The sequence below is a fragment of the Schistocerca americana genome, chromosome 4, assembly GCF_021461395.2.
Source record: "Schistocerca americana isolate TAMUIC-IGC-003095 chromosome 4, iqSchAmer2.1, whole genome shotgun sequence".
Lineage (NCBI taxonomy): Eukaryota > Metazoa > Arthropoda > Insecta > Orthoptera > Acrididae > Schistocerca > Schistocerca americana.
The window spans coordinates 775,482,473-775,503,627 of record NC_060122.1 but is presented as its reverse complement, the minus strand read 5'-3'; the positions used below and the strand labels follow the sequence as shown (position 1 = coordinate 775,503,627).

The following is a 21,155-nucleotide window of genomic DNA, read 5'->3' as shown; positions in this document are numbered from 1 at the left end:
GGGTGTTACGTGTATTCCTCTGCATGTCCGTCCATCTTACATCATCTTAACACAATCCACCATCGTGGAATACATTCCACGCAGCTAAGGGTCCCTATGAAGAAGCTGCTAAACTACCACTATCATACTGGCGTGATGTCCTCCTCAGCAGATATGCATGCCATTTGATTGCCATCCCTAGCCACCCATCCTGTGCCTCCTTTTTCCATGACTGCCAGTATGGGCCGTGTCCTTCTTCTCTGTTACCTTCAGGAGTTCACTTTCGGCTACTGCTCTGGCAGCTTAACTTCACACTACGTACCATGTTCCTGATGGGTGTGGACCCTTCACTGCCTTGCTTCGTGTGGCTGCCCAATGATACTACTCCGGATTTGATCTATTGCTGTATGTTTGTCAACCTTTGCACACAACTTACTGATACCATCTTTGTGTACACTGATGACTCTAAGAACAACTCTGATTTTGGGTGTGCTTTCATCATTGGCACTGACCATTTTTGATATCAGCTTCCAGAACACTGGGTTTATTTTGTGGACTTCTCTCCAAGGGGAAGCCCTTGTTTTTAGCTCTCTTTCCTTCTGTTGATTAGGCTTAATGTATAGTCACTTTTAACTTCTTTTACTTTTTAGTATTCTAAAGTTACGGCATAGGTGCTTATGACCTGAGTTCTTTTTGCAGCCTAAAACAATACTAAACAAAACAAAAATCTAGTATATATGTAAGTGTTTCTGATAGTATTTGTCTGGAGTGTACACACATATGGAAGTGACACATGAACGATAAACAGTTAGACAAAAAGGGAATAGACGCTTTTGAAATGTGGTGCTACACAAGAATGTTGAAGATTAGGTGGTTAGATCACATAACTAATAAGGAGGTACTGAAGAGATTTGGGGAGACAAGTTGTGGCACAACTTGACCGGAAGAAGGGCTCTGTTGATAGGACACATTATGAGACATCAAAGGATCACCACTTTAGTATTAGAGGGAAGTGTGGGGGATAAAAATCATAGAGGAAGAACAAGAGATGAATATAGTAAGCAGATTCAGAAGGATGTAGGTTGCAGTTATTCAGAGATTAAGAGCTCACACGGAAGAGAGCTGCATCTTCAGGCTGAACACCACAACAGCAACAGCCTAATGCGAACAAGAGGTGGTGTATTTTTCGCAGTAGACAAGAAACTCAAATCCACCAAGATAGAAATTGAAGCTGCTTGCAAAATTGTGTGGGCAATACTCAGTATCAGTGGTGGACACAAAATTATGACTGGACCTTCTGTTGACCACCAGACATCATGACCTGATGTAACTGAAAACTTTATAGAATACCTCAGTTGGTTGGTACGTAAGTTCTCTGTTATACTGTAATCATCAGAGGAGACTTAAATCGTCCAACAATTGGAATAATTACAGTTTCGTTAATGGTTAGTGTCACAAGACATTTTGTAAAACATTACTAAATGCCTTCTCTGAAAATTACCTAGGAAGTATGGTTCACAACCACACTCATAACAGAAATGAATTTGATCTTATCATAGAAATAGACATGACTTATTTCAGGATCCCTGCATCAATACTGTTATCAATAGCCATGAGGCAGTTGCAGCAGCAATGATTACCAAAGGCAAAGAGCAACTAAAACAAAAAGAAATATTTGTGTGTTTGGTAAATTAGATGAAGAACCACTTTTTTATGTTTTCTTAAATAACTAAAACTGCACCTTCTAGTGAAAATGTTTCCCACTGCAAAATTAAACTACAAAAAAGGTCCTATTCAATATTTGTGCAGGACAAATAGTTTTCGTATTGCAGGGGATAGAAAAATGGCAGTCTATTAAAAATAGTGTTTTAATGGTATAAAATTAATATTTATTTGTAAATGAAGTGGATTAGGAACAAATATTAAATGTGTAGCACATCTAAGTGTGGTAAAGCCATATTAAGGGATAAATTCTGTTCTGAGGGTGTGGTGGGTTGGACTGGGGTGTTCAGGGTAGACACATGAAGGAACGCAGGTCACCAGAACATGGTCCAGCACTTCCCTTCGTCATAGATCTCCAAACTGGAGACTCACTGAATCCCCAACGTCAGTTAGTTACATGTTCCATAGGTCATATGAATGATGATACAGAACCAGTTAGTTTTTTTTATATATATATATATATATATATATATATATATATATATATATATATATATATATATATACACACACACACACACACACTACTGGCCATTAAAATTGCTACACCAAGAGTAAATGCAGATGTTAAACAGGTATTCATTGGACAAATATATTATACTAGTACTGACATGTGATTACATTTTCATGCAGTTTGGGTGCGTAGATCCTGAGAAATCAGTACCCAGAACAACCACCTCTGGCCATAATAACGGCCTTGATACACCTGGGCATTAAGTCAAACAGAGCTTGGATGGCGTGTACAGGTACAGCTGCCCATGCAGCTTCAACATGATACCACAGTTCATCAAGAGTAGTGACTGGCATATTGCCATGAGCCAGTTGCTCAGCCACCATTGACCAAATGTTGTAATGTCCACTGTTCAAAGTGGCGTCAATGCGAACAAGAGGTGACCGAGACGTGTAACCAGTGGCACCCCATACCACCACATTGGGTGGTACGCCAGCATGGCGATGACGAGTACACGCTTCCAATGTGCATTCTCTGTGATGTTGCCAACACAGATGCGATCATCATGATGCTGTAAACAGAACCTGGATTAATCCGAAAAAATGACGTTTTGCCATTCGTGCACCCAGGTTCGTCGTTGAGTACACGATCGCAGGCGCTCCTGTCTGTGATGCAGCGTCAAGGGTAACCGCAGCTATGGTCTCGGAGCTGATAGTCAATGCTGCTGCAAACGTTGTCGAACTGTTCGTGCAGATGGTTGTTGTCTTGCAAATGTCCCCATCTTGTTGACTCAGGGATCGAGACATGGCTGCATGATGCGTTACAGCCATGCGGATAAGATGCCTGTCATCTCGACCGCTAGTGATACGAGGCCGTTGGGATCCTGCACGGCGTTCTGTATTACCCCCCTGAACCCACCGATTCCATATTCTGCTAACAGTCATTGGATCTCGACCAATGCAAGCAGCAGTGTCACGAAACAATACCCCGTAATCGTGATAGGCTACAATCCGACCTTAGTCGGAAATGTGATGGTACGCATTTCTCCTCCATACACGAGGCATCACAACAACGTTTCACTAGGCAACGCCGGTCAACTGCTGTTTGTGTATGAGAAATTGGTTGGAAACTTTCCTCATGTCAGCACGTTGTAGGTGTCACCACGGGCGCCAACCTTGTGTGAATGCTCTGAAAAGCTAATCGTTTGCATATCACAGCATCTTCTTCCTGTCGGTTAAATTTCGCATCTGTAGCACGTCATCTTCGTGGTGTAGCAATTTTAATGGCCAGTAGTGTGTGTGTGTGTGTGTGTGTGTGTGTGTGTGTGTGTGTGCGATGAATGTTAACATTAATAAACATATAATTTTTTTAGTCAAAATCATGTAGCTACACCTAAAATCAAGCTTTTTTTTTTTATGCCGGCTACCTGTTCTCAAATACAAATTCAACACTGGAATAGGACGACTTGTCCAGGAGAAACGATTATTGGTTGGATTTAAAGTTTGGTTTGCTACCTGTCAGAAATTTTATGGTATTGGACAAATGATTAAAAATTTTTATTGCTGCATATTGAACTCCTTCCTGAGCCAATAAAAGCTTTAATGTTGGGTAATAAAAGTCATTATTTTCCTCTAGCGTTGTAGGTATGGACATTGCTGTTCATCTCGAATTCTGATGGGGTATTTATGATCAATTTCATCAGGGAATATGTGGATTGTGATTGTGCAGTTAAAATGCCGTAACTCCTTGAAAAGGTGCCTACCATAATGACCTTGGGTGATCACTGCACATATACTTACTGCTCACTCTTGTGCGGTCAATGCTCTCTTTCTAATTGATGAGTTATCCCATAAAATTATTCCATAAGACATTATTGAGTGGAAATATGGAATATGTCGGGAGATTGATTCGTCTGTATCCAAGACTAGCAATTACACGAAGAGCAAAAATAGCTGAACTGAATTGTTTGAGCAGTTCAGTAATATGCTTCTTCCAGTTCAAGTTTTCATCAGTGTGTAAACCCAAAGTTTTGGAGCGTCCTACCCCTTTTACTGATTCCTGTTCATGTGCTACATCCGTTGTTGGTATGTCTCTATTTGTTGTATGGAACGGAAAATAGTGTGTGTGCTTGAAATTAAGAGAGAGCCCATTTCCAAAGAACCACTTAATAATTCTATGAAAAACATTAATAATGTATTCTATAGCTTTCTCTCTAATGGAATGTATTGTAAGACTAGTGTCACCTGGAAAAAGTACCAATTCTGCTTGATGAATGTTAAGTAGAAGTCAGTGAGATGTATAAGAATAAGAGTACACCCAAAATTGAAGTTTGTGGGACTGATTTTGTGATTTCTCCCCAGTCACTAAAATTTTCTCTACTATTTTCTTATTGGACATTCTGCGTAACTTTTTGGAAAGCTATTTTCAAATATTGCCACAAATGTACTATGGAACATGTTGGAATTTGCATTAGCATACTTTTATGCATCTCATCCCGCACTACCTCTTTACATATATTCTTAAAACATTGTACCCTGTTCTCATTAAAAAGCCTCACTGCTTCATATGAACATACCTCACAGTTGCAAGCTACTACTTTGTTTATTTCCTTTAATAGTGAATCACAATCAGAGAGTCCAGTAATTATTGAGTTCACATTAATTGTTTCAGCCTGAGCACTGCTTATAAAAGTTTTGTCAGAAAGAGTTCTGCTATCTTGCTGTATGCGAGTTGGGAAATTTACCAACAACAGACGACTAATGACTCCAGTTCGTTTTCCTGTCAGAATCTCTAAAGAAACCTACACTGAAATCTCCACCAACTACTAACTGTTTCTTCTTGTCTGAACGGTGGCTCAATAATGCAGTGAGATTTCTAGAGGGGATCTGCAGGCTGTTACAGTTACAAGAGAAGTATTCTGCAGTAACAACTTGCAAGCACATGGTTCTAGGTTCTGATCCACACAAAAATTTCTTGTATCAATATTTTTGACTTTGTGCTCAACTTTTAAATATGTTACAACTCCTCCTTTCTCCACATTTGCTCTAGATGATGATGATACTGGTCTGTAATCTTCTATATTTAACTTCTCTATTCCTCTGGTTACACGGTAGTCAGAGACATACAGAATATCTATCACTTCAGAATCCTCCACATATAGACATATAAGAAGCTTTGTTTTTTCGGCCGCGTAATGTGCCGATGAAACAAACCAACCCCCCTTTCTACTCTGTCTGCAAGATGCTCAGCTAATCTGTCCTTCCCCCTTTCTAAACAGGTGCAGGCAATAATTTCTGTATCCCCATCTCCCAATTGCAACAACTGGTACAGCACAGATAAGAGACTTTATTTCAGTCAAAAGAAATCAACTCAGCTCTTTGTTTACACAGCTGTGTTAAGCCAGGGCTAGTCATGGCATTGCAAAAACTACACAAACCGAAGACAAATGTGTGCTGTTGCTGCTCCTATTTCCTCCATATCACCTTGAATGCCGAACTCCAAGCTGCTAGCCACATTGTTTGCTGCTCCCCCTACTATGACTGCTTGATCTATCTTCATCAAATTCCCTGCACCAAGCCTCTGTGTTCTCTGTCACTAGGTTTCATGGTGCTTGTGACCTGGTAGAAATACAAGGTGCATTCAAGTTCTAAGGCCTCCGATTTTTTTTTCTAATTAACTACTCACCCGAAATCGATGAAACTGGCGTTACTTCTCGACGTAATCGCCCTGCAGACGTACACATTTTTCACAACGCTGACGCCATGATTCCATGGCAGCGGCGAAGGCTTCTTTAGGAGTCTGTTTTGACCACTGGAGAATCGCTGAGGCAATAGCAGCACGGCTGGTGAATGTGCGGCCACAGAGTGTGTCTTTCATTGTTGGAAAAAGCCAAAAGTCACTAGGAGCCAGGTCAGGTGAGTAAGGAGCATGAGGAATCACTTCAAAGTTGCTATCACAAAGAAACTGTTGCGTAACGTTAGCTTGATGTGCGGGTGCGTTGTCTTGGTGAAACAGCACACGCGCAGCCCTTCCTGGACGTTTTTGTTGCAGTGCAGGAAGGAATTTGTTCTTCAAAACATTTTCGTAGGATGCACCTGTTACCGTAGTGCCCTTTGGAACGCAATGGGTAAGGATTACGCCCTTGCTGTCCCAGAACATGGACACCATCAATTTTTTCAGCACTGGCGGTTACCCGAAATTTTTTTGGTGGCGGTGAATCTGTGTGCTTCCATTGAGCTGATTGGCGCGTTGTTTCTGGATTGAAAAATGGCATCCACGTCTGATCCATTGTCACAACCAACGAAAAGAAAGTCCCATTTGTGCTGTCGTTGCGCGTCAACATTGCTTGGCAACATGCCACACGGGCAGCCATGTGTTTGTCCGTCAGCATTCGTGGCACCCACCTGGATGACACTTTTCGCATTTTCAGGTCGTCATGGAGGATTGTGTGCACAGAACCCACAGAAATGCCAACTCTGGAGGCGATCTGTTCAACAGTCATTCGGCGATCCCCCAAAACAATTCTCTCCACTTTCTCGATCATGTCGTCAGACCGGCTTGTGCGAGCCCGAGGTTGTTTCGGTTTGTTGTCACATGATGTTCTGCCTTCATTAAACTGTCGCACCCACGAACGCACTTTTGACACATCCATAACTCCATCACCACATGTCTCCTTCAACTGTCGATGAATTTCAATTGGTTTCACACCACGTAAATTCAGAAAACGAATTATTGCACGCTGTTCAAGTAAGGAAAATGTCGCCATTTTAAGTATTTAAAACAGTTCTCATTCTCGCCGCTGGTGGTAAAATTCCATCTGCCGTATGGTGCTGCCATCTCTGGAACGTATTGACAATGAACACGGCCTCATTTTAAAACAATGCACATGTTTCTATCTCTTTCCAGTCCGGAGAAAAAAAATCGGAGGCCTTAGAACTTGAATGCACCTCGTAGCTTTTCCGGTAGCATTTGGCCTACGCCCCTCCCATGACAGGTACCTAGCAGCAGAACTCTTTTCTTTCAGTTTGAATTTCCTATCAACTTAACCTTAAAGTTGTTCTTACGAGCCTGCTGCACTCTATTTTGCTCAAGAACTACAGGGTATTTCACAAAGTTATACTCACCCTTCCACAGTTTACCTTATGAATTACGGATGATGCAATACATAGACACACGCAGCGGTGTTTCTTTTCATCTTAAGTACATTAACAATACATGGAATACAGATGTTAATTATTAAAAGTAATATATTACTAATACAGATGCAACAAACATGTATTGATGGATTGTGTGTAAACTTTACACACTGTTCCACACTACTTGAGGGGTAATTGATTCTTAGACATCCTGTCCTACAGCTGTAACAGTCTTCTGAGAATGGAGAATTCCTCAACCACAAGCACTGCTCGCAGCCATACCCAAGAAGCTGGCATGTCTAAAAAGGAGGCTAAGTCTTTGTAATTGAATACTCATAAGCTTTTTTTATCCAGGCAAGCAACCTTATGAAGATTGAATTATTCACGGTTTTTGTGGTAGTTCAATAATATGAACTTTGGTGGGGGTATTGTCATGTTTTCAAGAGCACAGAAGATAGTGGGAGGATGGTGTAATGTGTGAAATGCAAAATTAATCATTAGTTCAAAAAATACATAATGATTGTTTTAAGTATCAAAAACACAGCCTGGTAACATTGGTATTTACAGTGAGGTGACATAAGTCATGGGATAGCGATATGCACATATACAGATGACAGCAGTGTCACGTACACAAGGTATAAAAGGACAGTGCATTGGTGGAGCAATAATTTGTGTTCACGTGGTACACGTGAAAAGCTTTCCGACATGTCTATGGATGCATGACAGGAATTAACTGGCTTTGAATGCAGAATGGTAGTTGGAGCTAGGTGCATGGGACATTCCATTTCAGAAATCGTTAGGGAATTCAATATTCTGAGATCCATAGTGTCAGTGTGTGCTGAGTATACCCAGTTTCAGACATTACCTCTCACCATGGACAAAGCAGTGGCCGACAGCCTTCACTTAATGTTTGAGAGCAACAGCATTTGTATACAGTTGACAGTGCTGACAGACGAGCAACACTGTGAGAAATAACCATAGAGATCATGGTGGGACTTATGATGAACGTATCCTTTAGGACATTGTGGCAAAATTTGGCGTTAATGAACTATGGCAGCAGAAGCACAACATTGCCTGCAGCACTTCTCCTGGACTCGTAACCTTATCTGTTGGATCCTAGATGACAGAAATACCATGGCCTGGTCAGATGAGTCCCAATTTCAGTTGGTAAGGTTTATAGTAGGGTTAAAGCATGGCACAGATGCCATTAAAGTGTGGCACACACCCCATGAGGCCATGGACCCAAGTTGTCAAGAAGGCGCTGTGCAAGCTGGTGGTGGCTCCAAAATGGTGTGATGTAGTATAAACTATCCCTTGACTGGAAATGGTTATGCTCAGCTACTTGGAGATCATTTGCAACCATTCATGGACTCCATGTTGCCAAACAACAATGCAATTTTTATATATGACCATGCGCCACGTCACTGGGCCACACAATTGTTCGCAATTGGTTTGAAGAACGTTCAGGACAGTTCAAGCAAATGAATCGGCCACTTGATTGCCTGACATAAATCCCATTGAACATTTAAGGGACATAATCGAGAGGTCAGTAGTTTGTGCCCCAATTCCTGCACTGGCAATACTTCCACCATTATTGACGGCTCAATATTTCTGCAGGGGACTTCCAACAACTTGTTGAGTCCGTGCCACGTTAAGTTGTTGCACTACGCCGAGCAAAAGGAGGTCTGACATGATATTAGGAGGTACCCATGACTTTTGTCATCTCAGCATATATTGCACATGGTTTGGGGAATATTTGGATGACTGCAATTGATCAAGGGCTCTGCACTCATCTTTATAGATCTGATTAAGCAAAGAAGCACTGTAGAGAGTCAGTTTCAGGTCCTCTTTTGACTATTCTGATGTAGGTTTTTCATGGTTTTCTTAAATCACTTCAAGCAGATTTTAGGTTACCCTCCACATCACTGGTTGAATCCTTCCTCCATTGTTCTCCACTTGAGCTAATGGAAAAGTGGTTCAAAAGTCATCCAGCTTGGAGTATAGACTATCTAGCTTTCCAGAATGCTCAAAAAATTTTTGAGATCTTCTGTTTTATTCTGAGACTTAAAAAAAATTACAAATAATTGAACCTGTTACTTTTGCATCTTCTTACACTGTATTACAGAAAGAAAAAGTTCAAAAATTGACACCCCTGTAAGAGTGCCAATTTTTACCAATTGCATGATTCAAAAGCCATGACTAGTGAGAACTATAGTGATGATGATTTATGAGTTGTAGGGACTAAACATCTAAGGTTATCAGTCACTAATTCACTCCCTAGGATGGAATCTGTGTGCACCATTTGTGTGTGTCTAAAGTAAATCTCATGTGCAAGTGTGAGAACATTTTCTAAAGATGTGCATAACATGTATCTGAAGTGGGACGTGGGTACCAACCAGCCCGATATTTACCTGTGGGATGTGGGAGACTATCTGAAAACCAAGTCCAGGCTGGCTGGCTAACTTGCCCTTCTCATTTATTTATGAGTCAGATTTGATCTGCATCAGGCTCACTTCCCCATATCCTGCAAGTGGCGCATTAACATACTCAGTTACGAGGGTGTGTGAGAACGAACAAGTTTGTCTCACAGCACAGCTTCATGGCTTGAAACTACATAGAAAACTACCCTGTCCTCATCCAGGTACACACCTATTTCTCCAGCAAGGAAGAAAAATAAAGGGAAAACAGGAGTAAATAAAAAATAAGTAGACATTAACCATCAGATAACAGTACTTTTGTAAATACTCTTCACGGGTTTGCCACCGGATCACGTTGTGCAAATTCCACAATATCTCCTCGGAGCAACTGTCTGACAACTTCAGGTAGTTCAGCCTTGCTGGTAGCTGGGTACCCAGCCACCAACAAGGTTGAACGACCTGAAGATGTCGGACAGTTGCTCCAAGGAAATATTGTGGAATTCACACAACGTGATCTAGCAGCAAATATTTGAAGACTATTTACAACATATCCACCGGGAAAGCTTGAAGTGTCAGAACAGTACTTTTGTTTGGTTATGGAAATGATATCAACTTCCATATTTTTTTGTACATACTATAGAACAGTCAAGACCTCTAACATCTTTCCAAGCAGTTACAGCATCTCCACCTGGGTATAAAATAAAATCAATGTAAATTAGCTCTCAGTCTTGTGTAAGCCCTTTAATTTTTCAGTAAAACTTTCATATTATTTAGAAGCCAAATACATAAGTACTATACAAACTTGGTATTTTCGGAGTACGTATATTTTTGAAATATTTTGTGACCTTTGGGATATTAAGACAGTTTTGGTTTTAATCTACAGTGCTTTTTCACCTCAGAAGTGATTATGTTCACTTGCAGTGCTGTTCAATGTTGAATATTTAAAATTGTTTTTATGTACTGATTTTTAATACTTTCTGCATCTACAGGGTAAACCCGATCTCCTCCAACAAAATTTCAGAGTTTGTTAAGAGATATTTTTTGAGTATTGTGGTATTGGGGACCCATGGCCTCCAGAGGCTCATTACAGATTAGATTAATTTGATTTCTTATCACTAGTTATCTGTGTATCTGTATTGCAATGAAAGTACCTTGCACAATAATTCAAATGTCAGCAATATGTGGACTGTGTCTGTTTTATGAACATGCATGTTCCATTCACTCTCATTACTTGCTGTCACCAACAGTAATACTCTCTTCAGTTTCACCCTCAAGCTTGCATTCAGTACTGCTCAGTTATGTCTCAGATTTGTGTTTCCAGACATGTTAGTTGCATATTAACATTGATATATAGCAGTATGAATAGTTTTTCTGAAGGAGAGTTGGCCTGTATGCACGTTTGGTCAATACATACATGGAACTGGCTGGTAGAACTGTGGCAGCCACAGAAGTAGTACACCAAACTCCTGGGATTCTTGAGCTTGTAAGGAAAGTTGATGATGCGTGACTCTGCTGTGATCACGGTTGTGGACAGTTCAAACAGTAGCTTTACAGGAACAGTTCTGCATGTGTTAAATTCTGCACTGTATATAGAGAGAACAGATTATATACACGGTGATAAAAGTGTATGTTTTTTGTTGTTGGGCTGTTATATTACTCTGCATTTTGTGTTGTACATTTTAATGTGAAAGTATTTTTACAGAAACAAAAATAGTTGGGTTAATAAACTGAATAAATCATGTGATTCTTCAGTTTCTCCTATCGTGTATGTTGATCGAACAGTCCATGGGTGTACTGCCAGTCCACAGTGTCCAGCAGTCATAATATTTTCGCAAGCAGACATGTCGCCATCGTCAGGCAAGTTGACGAACTGAGAGCTGTCAGAGCTCAGTTCATCAACACACCTGACGATGGCAACATGTCTGATCACCGAAATATTGTGCCCATTGGACACTGTGGACTATCAATATACCCGCTGACACCTCAGTGAATAAATTATAATTGCAGTATTACACTGTAAAGATCCACTGGACGCCATGAGCTGCTTATACCAAAATAGTCGGAAGATATTCCTTCAGACTTTTGTCACTGGAGTTAGTGTTCAATCTGTTTTCTGTTTATTACTACTTTGTTGCTTACATGTAAATCTAGTTTCTTCTGTTCCACTAGGTGCTATGATGCATGATGGTAAACATATGTGTCAGAATCAAGCTAATACAAAAGATTCAGTTGAAGTAATAGCAGACAGATATGATGGAGAACAACATTTTGCAAGAACCAATGAAACCGAACAAGATTTTGTTTCAAGAATTGAAAAATTGGAAAAACTGGTGGAGAGAGCTTGTATGGCTGCCAAAGTCCATCAGGTAAAAATAATATTTTCAGATTGTTCTAGCCAAGAAATTTCTGAATTATTCAGTCCACGTGTGTGAGGATAAGGTGCATGCATGTCTGCTACTGTTCCTTATCCTCTAAAATAGTCATAGTTTTTACAGGTAAGTATAGCTAATCCAAATCTTCCAAACGATAGGTAAGTACAGGTTGGCATATCAACAGTTATGGAAAGAATAGATTGCTACTCACCCTAAAGATGATATGTTGAGTTACAGACAGGCACAATGAAAAGACTGTTACACATTAAGCTTCCAGTCGAAGCTTTCATCAGAAAAGAAAAACACACCCGCATTCACACAAGCAAGCACACCTCACACACACATATAACTGCAATCACTGCCTTCTCAGGCCAGACTGAAACTGAAACATATCAAATGGAAGCAACAATCCATTGTGGAAGGGGGAGGGTGGTAGGATACGGATGGGGGAATAGGAAACAGTGCTGGCTAGCAGGGCATGCTGTGATTAGAGGTGGCAGACAAGGCTACCTGGTGCAGTGTTGGGAGGATGGGGTTGTAAGTGAAGGAGAGAAAAAAGGGAACAGAAAGCAGAGAAGAGTAAAAGATCACTGTTTGAATTGGTAGAGAGCAGTGTGCAGCGGTGGTGAGGGGACATGATTTGGGAGGAGGTGATAGGGCAGAGGGGACGGAAACTGTTGAGTGGAAGGTATGGGGGAAAGTAGGTTACAATAGGTTGAGGCCGAGACGATTTCGGGAACAGAGAATGTGTTGTAAGGATAACTCCCATCTGCGCAGTTCAGAAAAGCTGGTGGTGGAGGGAAAGATCCATATGGCCCAGCTTGTGAAGCAGCCTTTCAAAGAAAGCATGTTCAGCTGCATGTTGAGCAACAGGGTGGTCCACTTGCTCTTGCTCACAGTTTGGCAGTGGCCATTCATCCTGGTAGATAGCTGGTTTGTAGTCATGCCAATATAAAAATCTATGCAATGATAGCAACAGAGCTGGTACATGGTACGGCTACTGACTGCTCTGCCTGTAAACTGTGCCAGAGTGATCCCATCCCTGATGTCCAACATAACCTCTAGTCCCTGCTTACAGCTTTAGGCCCTTCCTGGCTCTCTCCTGAACCCATTTCCTTCCTCACTCCTATGACACTTGCACTGTGACCTTCTGCCACCTCCTACATGATCCCTAAAATCCACAAACCCAACTATCTGGATGCCCCATTGTAACTGGTTATTGTGCTCCCACTGAAAGAATTTTGGCTCTCATTGACCAACACCTCCAACCTATTGCACAATATCTAGCCCTCCCACATCAAAGATACAACCATTCCCTTCACCGGTTCTCCACCATCCTCACCCCTTTACCTCCTGAATCCCTGTTCATCACTGTTGATGCCATTTCCCTGTGCACCAACATCCCTTAAGTCCATGGTCTTGACATTATTAAACACTCTCTCTTGCAACGTCCTTCAGACTCCAAACCTACTACGTCATGTCTCATACACCTTACTACCTCATTTCTCATACACCTTACTAACTACATCCTTAACACACAACTACTTCTCCTTTGAAAAGAAGGTATAGAAATAAACCCATGGTACAGCCATGAGCACCCAATTGGCTCCCTCCTACGCCATCTAGAGGAAACCTTCCTAGCCTCGCAAAACCCCAAATCCCTGAACTGGTTCAGGTTTAGTGATGATATCTTCATGATCTGGACTCAGGGCCAGGGACCCCCTGTCATTCCTTCACAACTTCCAGTACCTTCTCTCCCATCCACTTCACTTGGTTCTCCTCAACCCAGCATGCCACCATCCTGGATGTTGACCTATTCCTCTGAGTGCTCCAGCCACACCTCTGTACACATCAAACCCCTAGCCACCAACAGCACCTGCATTTGGACAGCTGCCATCTGTTCCACACCAAAAATTCCCTCCTAAACAGCCTAGCCAACCAGGAATGACATAGCTGCACTGACAGCAGTTGCATTGCCCAGTATGCTGAAGGACTCACAGAGGTCTTCAGAGACAGGCACTAACCCCCAGACCTAGTCTGCAAACAGATATCCCATGCCATATACCCAAAATCCTTCCACCAACCCCCCTCCCCTAGAACCAGCTACAAAGGAGTGCCCCTTTCGTCACTCACTACCATCTCTTGGACTGTTCCAACTGCTCCACATTCTTCATCGCAGCTCTGATTATTGTCATATCGTGATATGAGGGACATCCTGCCCAAGATCCTTTTCACCCTCCATAAAGTGGTCTTCCGTAACCCACCCAACCTCTACAATATCCTAGTCCATCCCTATGCCAGTCCCAATCCCAAGCCCTTGCCACAGACATCATATCCCTTGGAAGACCCAGCTGCAAGACCTGAGCAATCATTCCACCCATCCCTTCATATTCCATTCCTGTCACAGGTTTATCCTACCCAATCAGAGGTCGGGCCACCTGTGAAAGCAGCCGTGTCGTGTACCAGCTCTGCTGCAATCATTGCACAGCTTTTCATACTGATATACCGACCAAACAGCTGTCAACCAGGACGAATGGCCACCACTAAGGGGTGGCCAAGAGGAAAGTGGACCAAAGTGGACCACCCTGTTGCACAACATGCAGCTGAATAGGACATGCTTGATTTGAATGAATGGCTGCTTCACAACCGATGCAATTGGGAACCACCCCTCCAACACCAGCTTTTTTAAACTATACAGCTGGGAGTTATCTGTAAAACTCATTCTCTGTACCCAAAATCATCCCGCCCTCAACCTATGGTAACCAACTGTCCCCACAACCTCCACCCAACAATTTCTGCCTCCTCTCCCAACTCATGTCCCCTCACCCTCACTGGGCACTGCTCTCTGCCAGTGCAACCACCAATTGTTTTCCCTCCTCTGCTCTTCTCTTTTCCACTCCCTGTTTTCCCCCCTCCCTCCATTCCCAAACCTTGCAACACTGCACCAGATAGCGTTGTCTGCCACCTCTAGTCTCTGCATGTTCCATCAAGCAGCACTGTTGCCTCATCTCCTCCCCCCCCCCCCCCCCCCCCCCTCTGCCCCACCTGTACTCTGCTAGCCTCCCTTCCCCACTCCACTACAGATTGTTGCTCCAATTTGATGCTTTTCAGTTTCAGTCAGGCCTGAGCAGCCAGAGGTAGTGGTCATGTGTGTGAGGTGGCTTTGGCCATAAGCCTAATGTGTAATAGTCTTTTCATTGTGCCTCTTTGCAACTCCTCATGTCATCTTTATGATTAGCAACAGTCTAACCTTTCCATAATCGTTAATCTCATTTTTTACACTAATCAAATGCAGAATTGTTATTTAGAATGACTGAAATGGAAAGCAAAGAAAGGATGACTGTTGATATAAAAAGATAAACATCCAAGATAGGGGAGTTATTAAGCAGTGGGTAAACACACAAACTTGATGTTGAACACTGTAACTCTACTTTGAACTTTCATTTTTTATCAGAGCAGACAAGTACAGCATGGTGTATGCATACATAATTCCGCTTGACCTCTGATTTAAATCTCCACAATGCATGTTCACTTCCCGTCTAGGTCTCAGGGAGTAATTTCTCGTTCTTCTGTAAAAATGAATTATAATCTCCCGACAAACTACATAAAGCTGAAATACGTATTAATTCAAGATAAATATTAGAAAATAGCAGCACTCATAATAGTTTTGCTATTGCATTAAATTTGCTTTTGTTAGTGCTAATTGTGCACAGCAGTTTAATTATAGGTAATTGTTAATGTTTTTTGAGGAGCTACTTCTCTTTATTAATACGTTATTTGACTCATTCCAATTCCCTGAAGGTTCACCTTCATCCTGGGCTCTTCAGAATGCAATGAGCGAATTAATTAGTGCAGATGGGTGTGCAATTGCAATTTAATAAAAACATTTGATCATTTTTCCACTTGAAGGGTCTGCAGAATGTTGATGCGATAGTCTTCTAGGATTACTTGGAAGACCCCACAATAATAATGCAAGCACAAGAAAACGAGACTAATTCAGTGTTTGCCATTGTATCATGTACAAGTGTTTTCTACGTATGTCCTTGTTAGCAATAAACTCTTGTTAATAGCATTTATCTGCTTTCTGCAACTACTTGCAAGCATTCCCACTAGGAATTCCTGGATTGGTGACCCCGCAACGAGCAACAGTAGTTCAACATAATACATAAGTGCACTTCACCAGATTGTGTTTCCTTTGACAGAGGAACTGTCGCACAATTGCTGCCTTTATGAACAATTTAAGCAAAACGATGTCTCCTGCAGAGACTCGCTAATATTTTTCACCATCCAGATCAGCCTAAATTATGTGTGGAATGTAAAAGTGACGTTCTACCATGTCGGCAACAATGATTCTCACATGCACAAACAACGTATAATGACTTTTGACCTTGAGCTCAGTCTGTCTTCCCGCCTACAAGACAGTGTTCCACAGACTATTTCAAGAATACAGAACAGCACATCATTTGATTCAGTTGGTCCGTCAGTGTCGGTTACAACCCAGCCAAATCCACTCATAACCTCATACTGGGTCCAGCTGGCTGGAACATGTGAGAAGATTCTTGATTTGCCATCTGCACCACTTATGGTCCCAGGGATCTCGTCCACTACCCACCACTGCCACCTCCCTCAGACCACACAACCCACTGCAGAAACAAAAGAATACACCCATTCCAACTGGGGTAGTCATGGCAACTTGGCTCGTGACCATTGATTTCGTCCTCTAGAACCAGGGTATCTTTGATGACACTTCCAAATTTGTCATCCTATTACTCAACATAGGAGCATACCACACTATCAGTGACATCTTACTAGCACCTCTGACAGATAGCAAATTCACCACCAAGAAAGGGGCATTGCTCCACTGACTCGCAAGAACACCAGAGCAATGGTTGGGACAGGTGATTTAAGAGGACCTAGAGGGCAACAGAACACTCTCTCAGCTCTGGAGGTATCTACATACTTCAGTTGTCTCTCATGCCAGTCATCTTGCTTTGAATGCTTTGGCCCATCAAACTGCCACCATGGGTACTGGTGTCAAATGTTGCACAAAAACAAAGCAATGGAATGCATGTTAGTCCTGGCTGAGAAACTTTTTGCAATCTTGCAGCAATGACTTTGCATGGATGCACCAAACAACGATCACTGGTACCTATACGTTTCTAGTGCAACACCCTGCCCACAGTTGCTAGCAGCCAACATGATCTGAGCAATTCCATGCACTCACGATAATGATGTCGCTAGCCTCTGCCATGAGGATGCTGATATATGGCCAGCATCACCAACCGTACCCATGGCCATCATTAATGTTCCTCACATAGGTGAGACAATGTGACCATGGCTGTGTTAGTTTCGCACTCTCTTATGTGACCAAGCGCACAAATGCCCTATGCTAGGAAACCACCACACACATGTCGCAATTTGGATTGCAGCACTCAGCAAAGCTGCCTACAGCTCAGGCATGTAAACCAAATTGGTTTTGGCCCGTTTCTGAGTGTCAGCAGTAGGCTGTATGTGTTAGGGCACTAAGCAAATCAATACTTCCTGATCGACACCATCTCAGACCCAGGGAGAACCAGCCAGTGGAGCTTACAATGCCAGGACCTCATCAACAATAATGTAAGCAGGTGAATACAAAACTCTTTGGCAGTGAGTTGAGACTTTCACAGGGAGAATATCTTTGACTCTGTCAGTTCATGCTTACCATCGTATAGCATACATGTTTTCTATGTATGTTGATGTTTCCAATAAAGTGAACATTAATAGCATTTACGTGCTTTACACAGCTACCTGCTAATGTTTCTATCAGGAGTTTCTACATACTGACCATGGCGATTCGCAGGCATCTGTGACATTTTGCAACTGTATTCTATCTTCCCACCTTCTGGTAAAGGTATTAAGCTGAGAAGGTTTTATTGCACCAATAAGACAAGGAAACCACTTACATTTCAGCTACTGTCATAGGGATGACTTTATATCTGTTTAACAACTTTATGTAAATTAAGAAATTTATTTTCTTGATCTACGTAATGATGAGCTGATGTACAGTATTATTTTGCAAGAATGCTTTTCTTTTTATCTGTTTAACAACTTTATGTAGATCAAGAAATTTATATTTTATATTTGAGCAAAGTATATTCATTTGTCTTTTAAGTAGATTTTAGTAACTATACCAACACAAAATTTTTTGTCTTTAGTAACCATTATCAAGGTAAGCATTGCGATTGTTAAATCTGTCCCTTAAAGTCCCATTTCTGGTCAGGGTATTTAAAAGACTTCTATTTCATGTGCTCTTTCATATCGGTAGGTACCAGAGATGATGTACAGCATTATTTTGCAAGAATGCTTTTCTTTTTTGCTGGTACTGAATGTGTAGAATTCAGCTCATTAATCACCCTCCATCCCAAATATTCATATAGAATCATTGCAGTCACACACTTTTGAACTTAAGCCATATCTAAATGTTGTGCAATTGTCATAGCTTTCTCACACATCTATGCTAAGCATTTAAAAGCTCAGAAAAAGTATAACTCTAGCGAGAGAGAGAAGACAGGTATAGGTATCTTTGCAAGAAAAGAATACTTCCCCTATTGCTCCTCCTTCTCCCAAACAGCTTACAAGCAGTCACTGTATCAATGCATTTGCTTAAGTTTTCTACGTGCCCCCTCATGAAGGTTTAGACAGAAAGGCTTTCACTGAACTCTTCATCCAGAGCCCCCACCCATTCCTTAGTGCAAGTTGCCTTTCTTGTTGCTCTTTTGAGTCATTTTCTTGTGAAGGTTTCTCTCTCTTTTGTGCTTTCACTCAAATTACTAACTGATTAAATATCATGTTTGTAATTCTCATCTTATAGTCACGTGGAGTTTTCACTCCAAGCACTTCTTACTCCTGTGACTTCACAATATGTAATGAATGTCAAATGGAATCCATGTACTCCAGTTTCTCAGAATTTTTGTGCAACCTCAGATGAATGGCCTGCATACTTGCTAGTCTGTTCTATATAAAAATGTTAGATGTGGTGCATCATGAGATAATTAGGATGGCCTCTGCAGCTTCTAAAACCACCCCTGTTTTCAGCCACTGCATTAAGACTCATGAGACACAGCTTAACAACAAATGGCAACTCTACATATATGTCTACATCCACATCCACATACATACTCCACAAGCCATCGTGCTGTGCATAGCAGAGGGTACCTTGTACCACTGCTATTCATTCCCTTTCGTGTTCCACTTGCTAATGGAGTGAGGGAAAAACAACTGTCTATATGCCTCTCTATGAGCCCTAATTTCTCTTACTTTATCTTTTCAGTCTTTATGCAATATGTACATTGGTGACAGTAGAATCATTCTGCAGTCAGTCATAAATGCCAGTTCTCTGAACTTTCTCAGTAGTGTTTTACAAAAATAATGTCTTCCCTCTGGGGATTCTCATTTGAGCTCATGGAACATTTCCATAATAGTCACATGTTGAACAAACCTATGAGAAATACATCTAGAAACAGCACTCCATAAGGCACAACTGGTTTAAAACTCCCTCTCTATGTCATTCGTAAGTGGAATGACTTTAAAAATCACTTTAGAAACCACCGAAATTGCCTTTCAGATATGAATGTAGTTTTGAAAGTGCCCTCTCAAAATTGACTGGTATATTGATACTGTATTTGACAGAGTTTCATATATCTGTACAGGGAGCATTATGAAATGAAATGTACGTAGTGTGTATGTACACTCACATTCAAGCAGAGCACAACAAAGTTTATATTAATCAGCCATCTTCCGATGGCACATAGTCTGAAACTATTCATTGTCCACACTGCAACAGATGATACCTGACAGTGTTAGCTACATAGGTAGTAAGGCTAGTTCAGAGCTCTGTACCACAAACTAGGAAAACACTCACCTATATTCTGGAAATCCTTCATTGAAAATAACCACTTATGTGGCCGTAACTAATTCGCAATTGTTCACAATTTTACAAGTTTGTTCAGAATAATTCAAACCACATTGGAATAAAATAGGAATATTACCACTTTCTGCACAACGTGATTTATATTACAGTATGGCACTGTCTAGTTGTTCATGTGGTTCCCGACACACACTGACTGCCTCTTGTTCATGCTGGTGACAATGACCACCTCTGGCGACAATGTCTCAAATCAAATTACAAGCAATGGCATGCAGCTTAAATGTTCAAATATTGTAGAAGATGAGATTACTTTATGCTTATAGCTTCTATCAATATTTTACAGAAGCATTTTGGCTGATCATTGCCTTGACTTCTTAAGGGGAGCTGAATTATTTGAAATCTGCAAATTTCAAAACAAAATGCTGTCTTCATGTAATTTTGAAGTATTCATTTTGCAGCATTTTATGCAGGCATCACAAATGTACATTTAAAAAAAATGAAAAGCCCAAAATTGTGGCTGTTCTGCTGTACATTTTCATTTATAAATTTAAAGTTGTTCTACCAATTACTAATGGAAGGCTCAGTTAGCATAACTGTATTTTAATATACACTGATGTTTCGAAGTGAAGGAACTCCCTTGGTTTTTCAGTCAATTTTATCAACTGTATATTTAGGATTTGCCCCCCAACAACTCTTATTGTGTATGGTCCAGAACTATATTTGTTCCTGAAAATCAATATAATGGAAGGAAACATTCCACGTGGGAAATATATATATATATATATATATATATATATGTCTGCTTGTGTCTGTATGTGTGGATGGATATGTGCGTGTGTGCGAGTGTATACCTGTCCTTTTTTCCCCCTAAGGTAAGTCTTTCCGCTCCCGGGATTGGAATGACTCCTTACCCTCTCCCTTAAAACCCACTTCCTTTCGCCTTCCCCTCTCCTTCCCTCTTTCCTGATGAGGCAACAGTTTGTTGCGAAAGCTTGAATTTTGTGTGTATGTTTGTGTTTGTTTGTGTGTCTATCGACCTGCCAGCGCTTTTGTTCGGTAAGTCACCTCAAATTTGTTCCTGAAAAGATTGATATAGATGAGTTATCATCGTAGTGAAAAATTTATCATCTAAACTGATTCTCTTAGTGTATACAAGCAATACAACACATGTAA

The 21,155-nt window shown here is 41.2% G+C and overlaps 1 protein-coding gene across 1 annotated transcript in view; it reads left to right on the top strand.

Annotated features, from left to right (window-relative positions):
- LOC124612556 overlaps positions 1 to 21,155 on the top strand; it is a 171,693-nt gene that overhangs the window by 106,426 nt on the left and 44,112 nt on the right. The window contains exon 6 of the mRNA XM_047140830.1: positions 11,874 to 12,070. Within this exon, the coding sequence (XP_046996786.1) occupies positions 11,874 to 12,070 (197 nt within the window). The remainder of the gene's footprint in view (positions 1 to 11,873; positions 12,071 to 21,155) is intronic.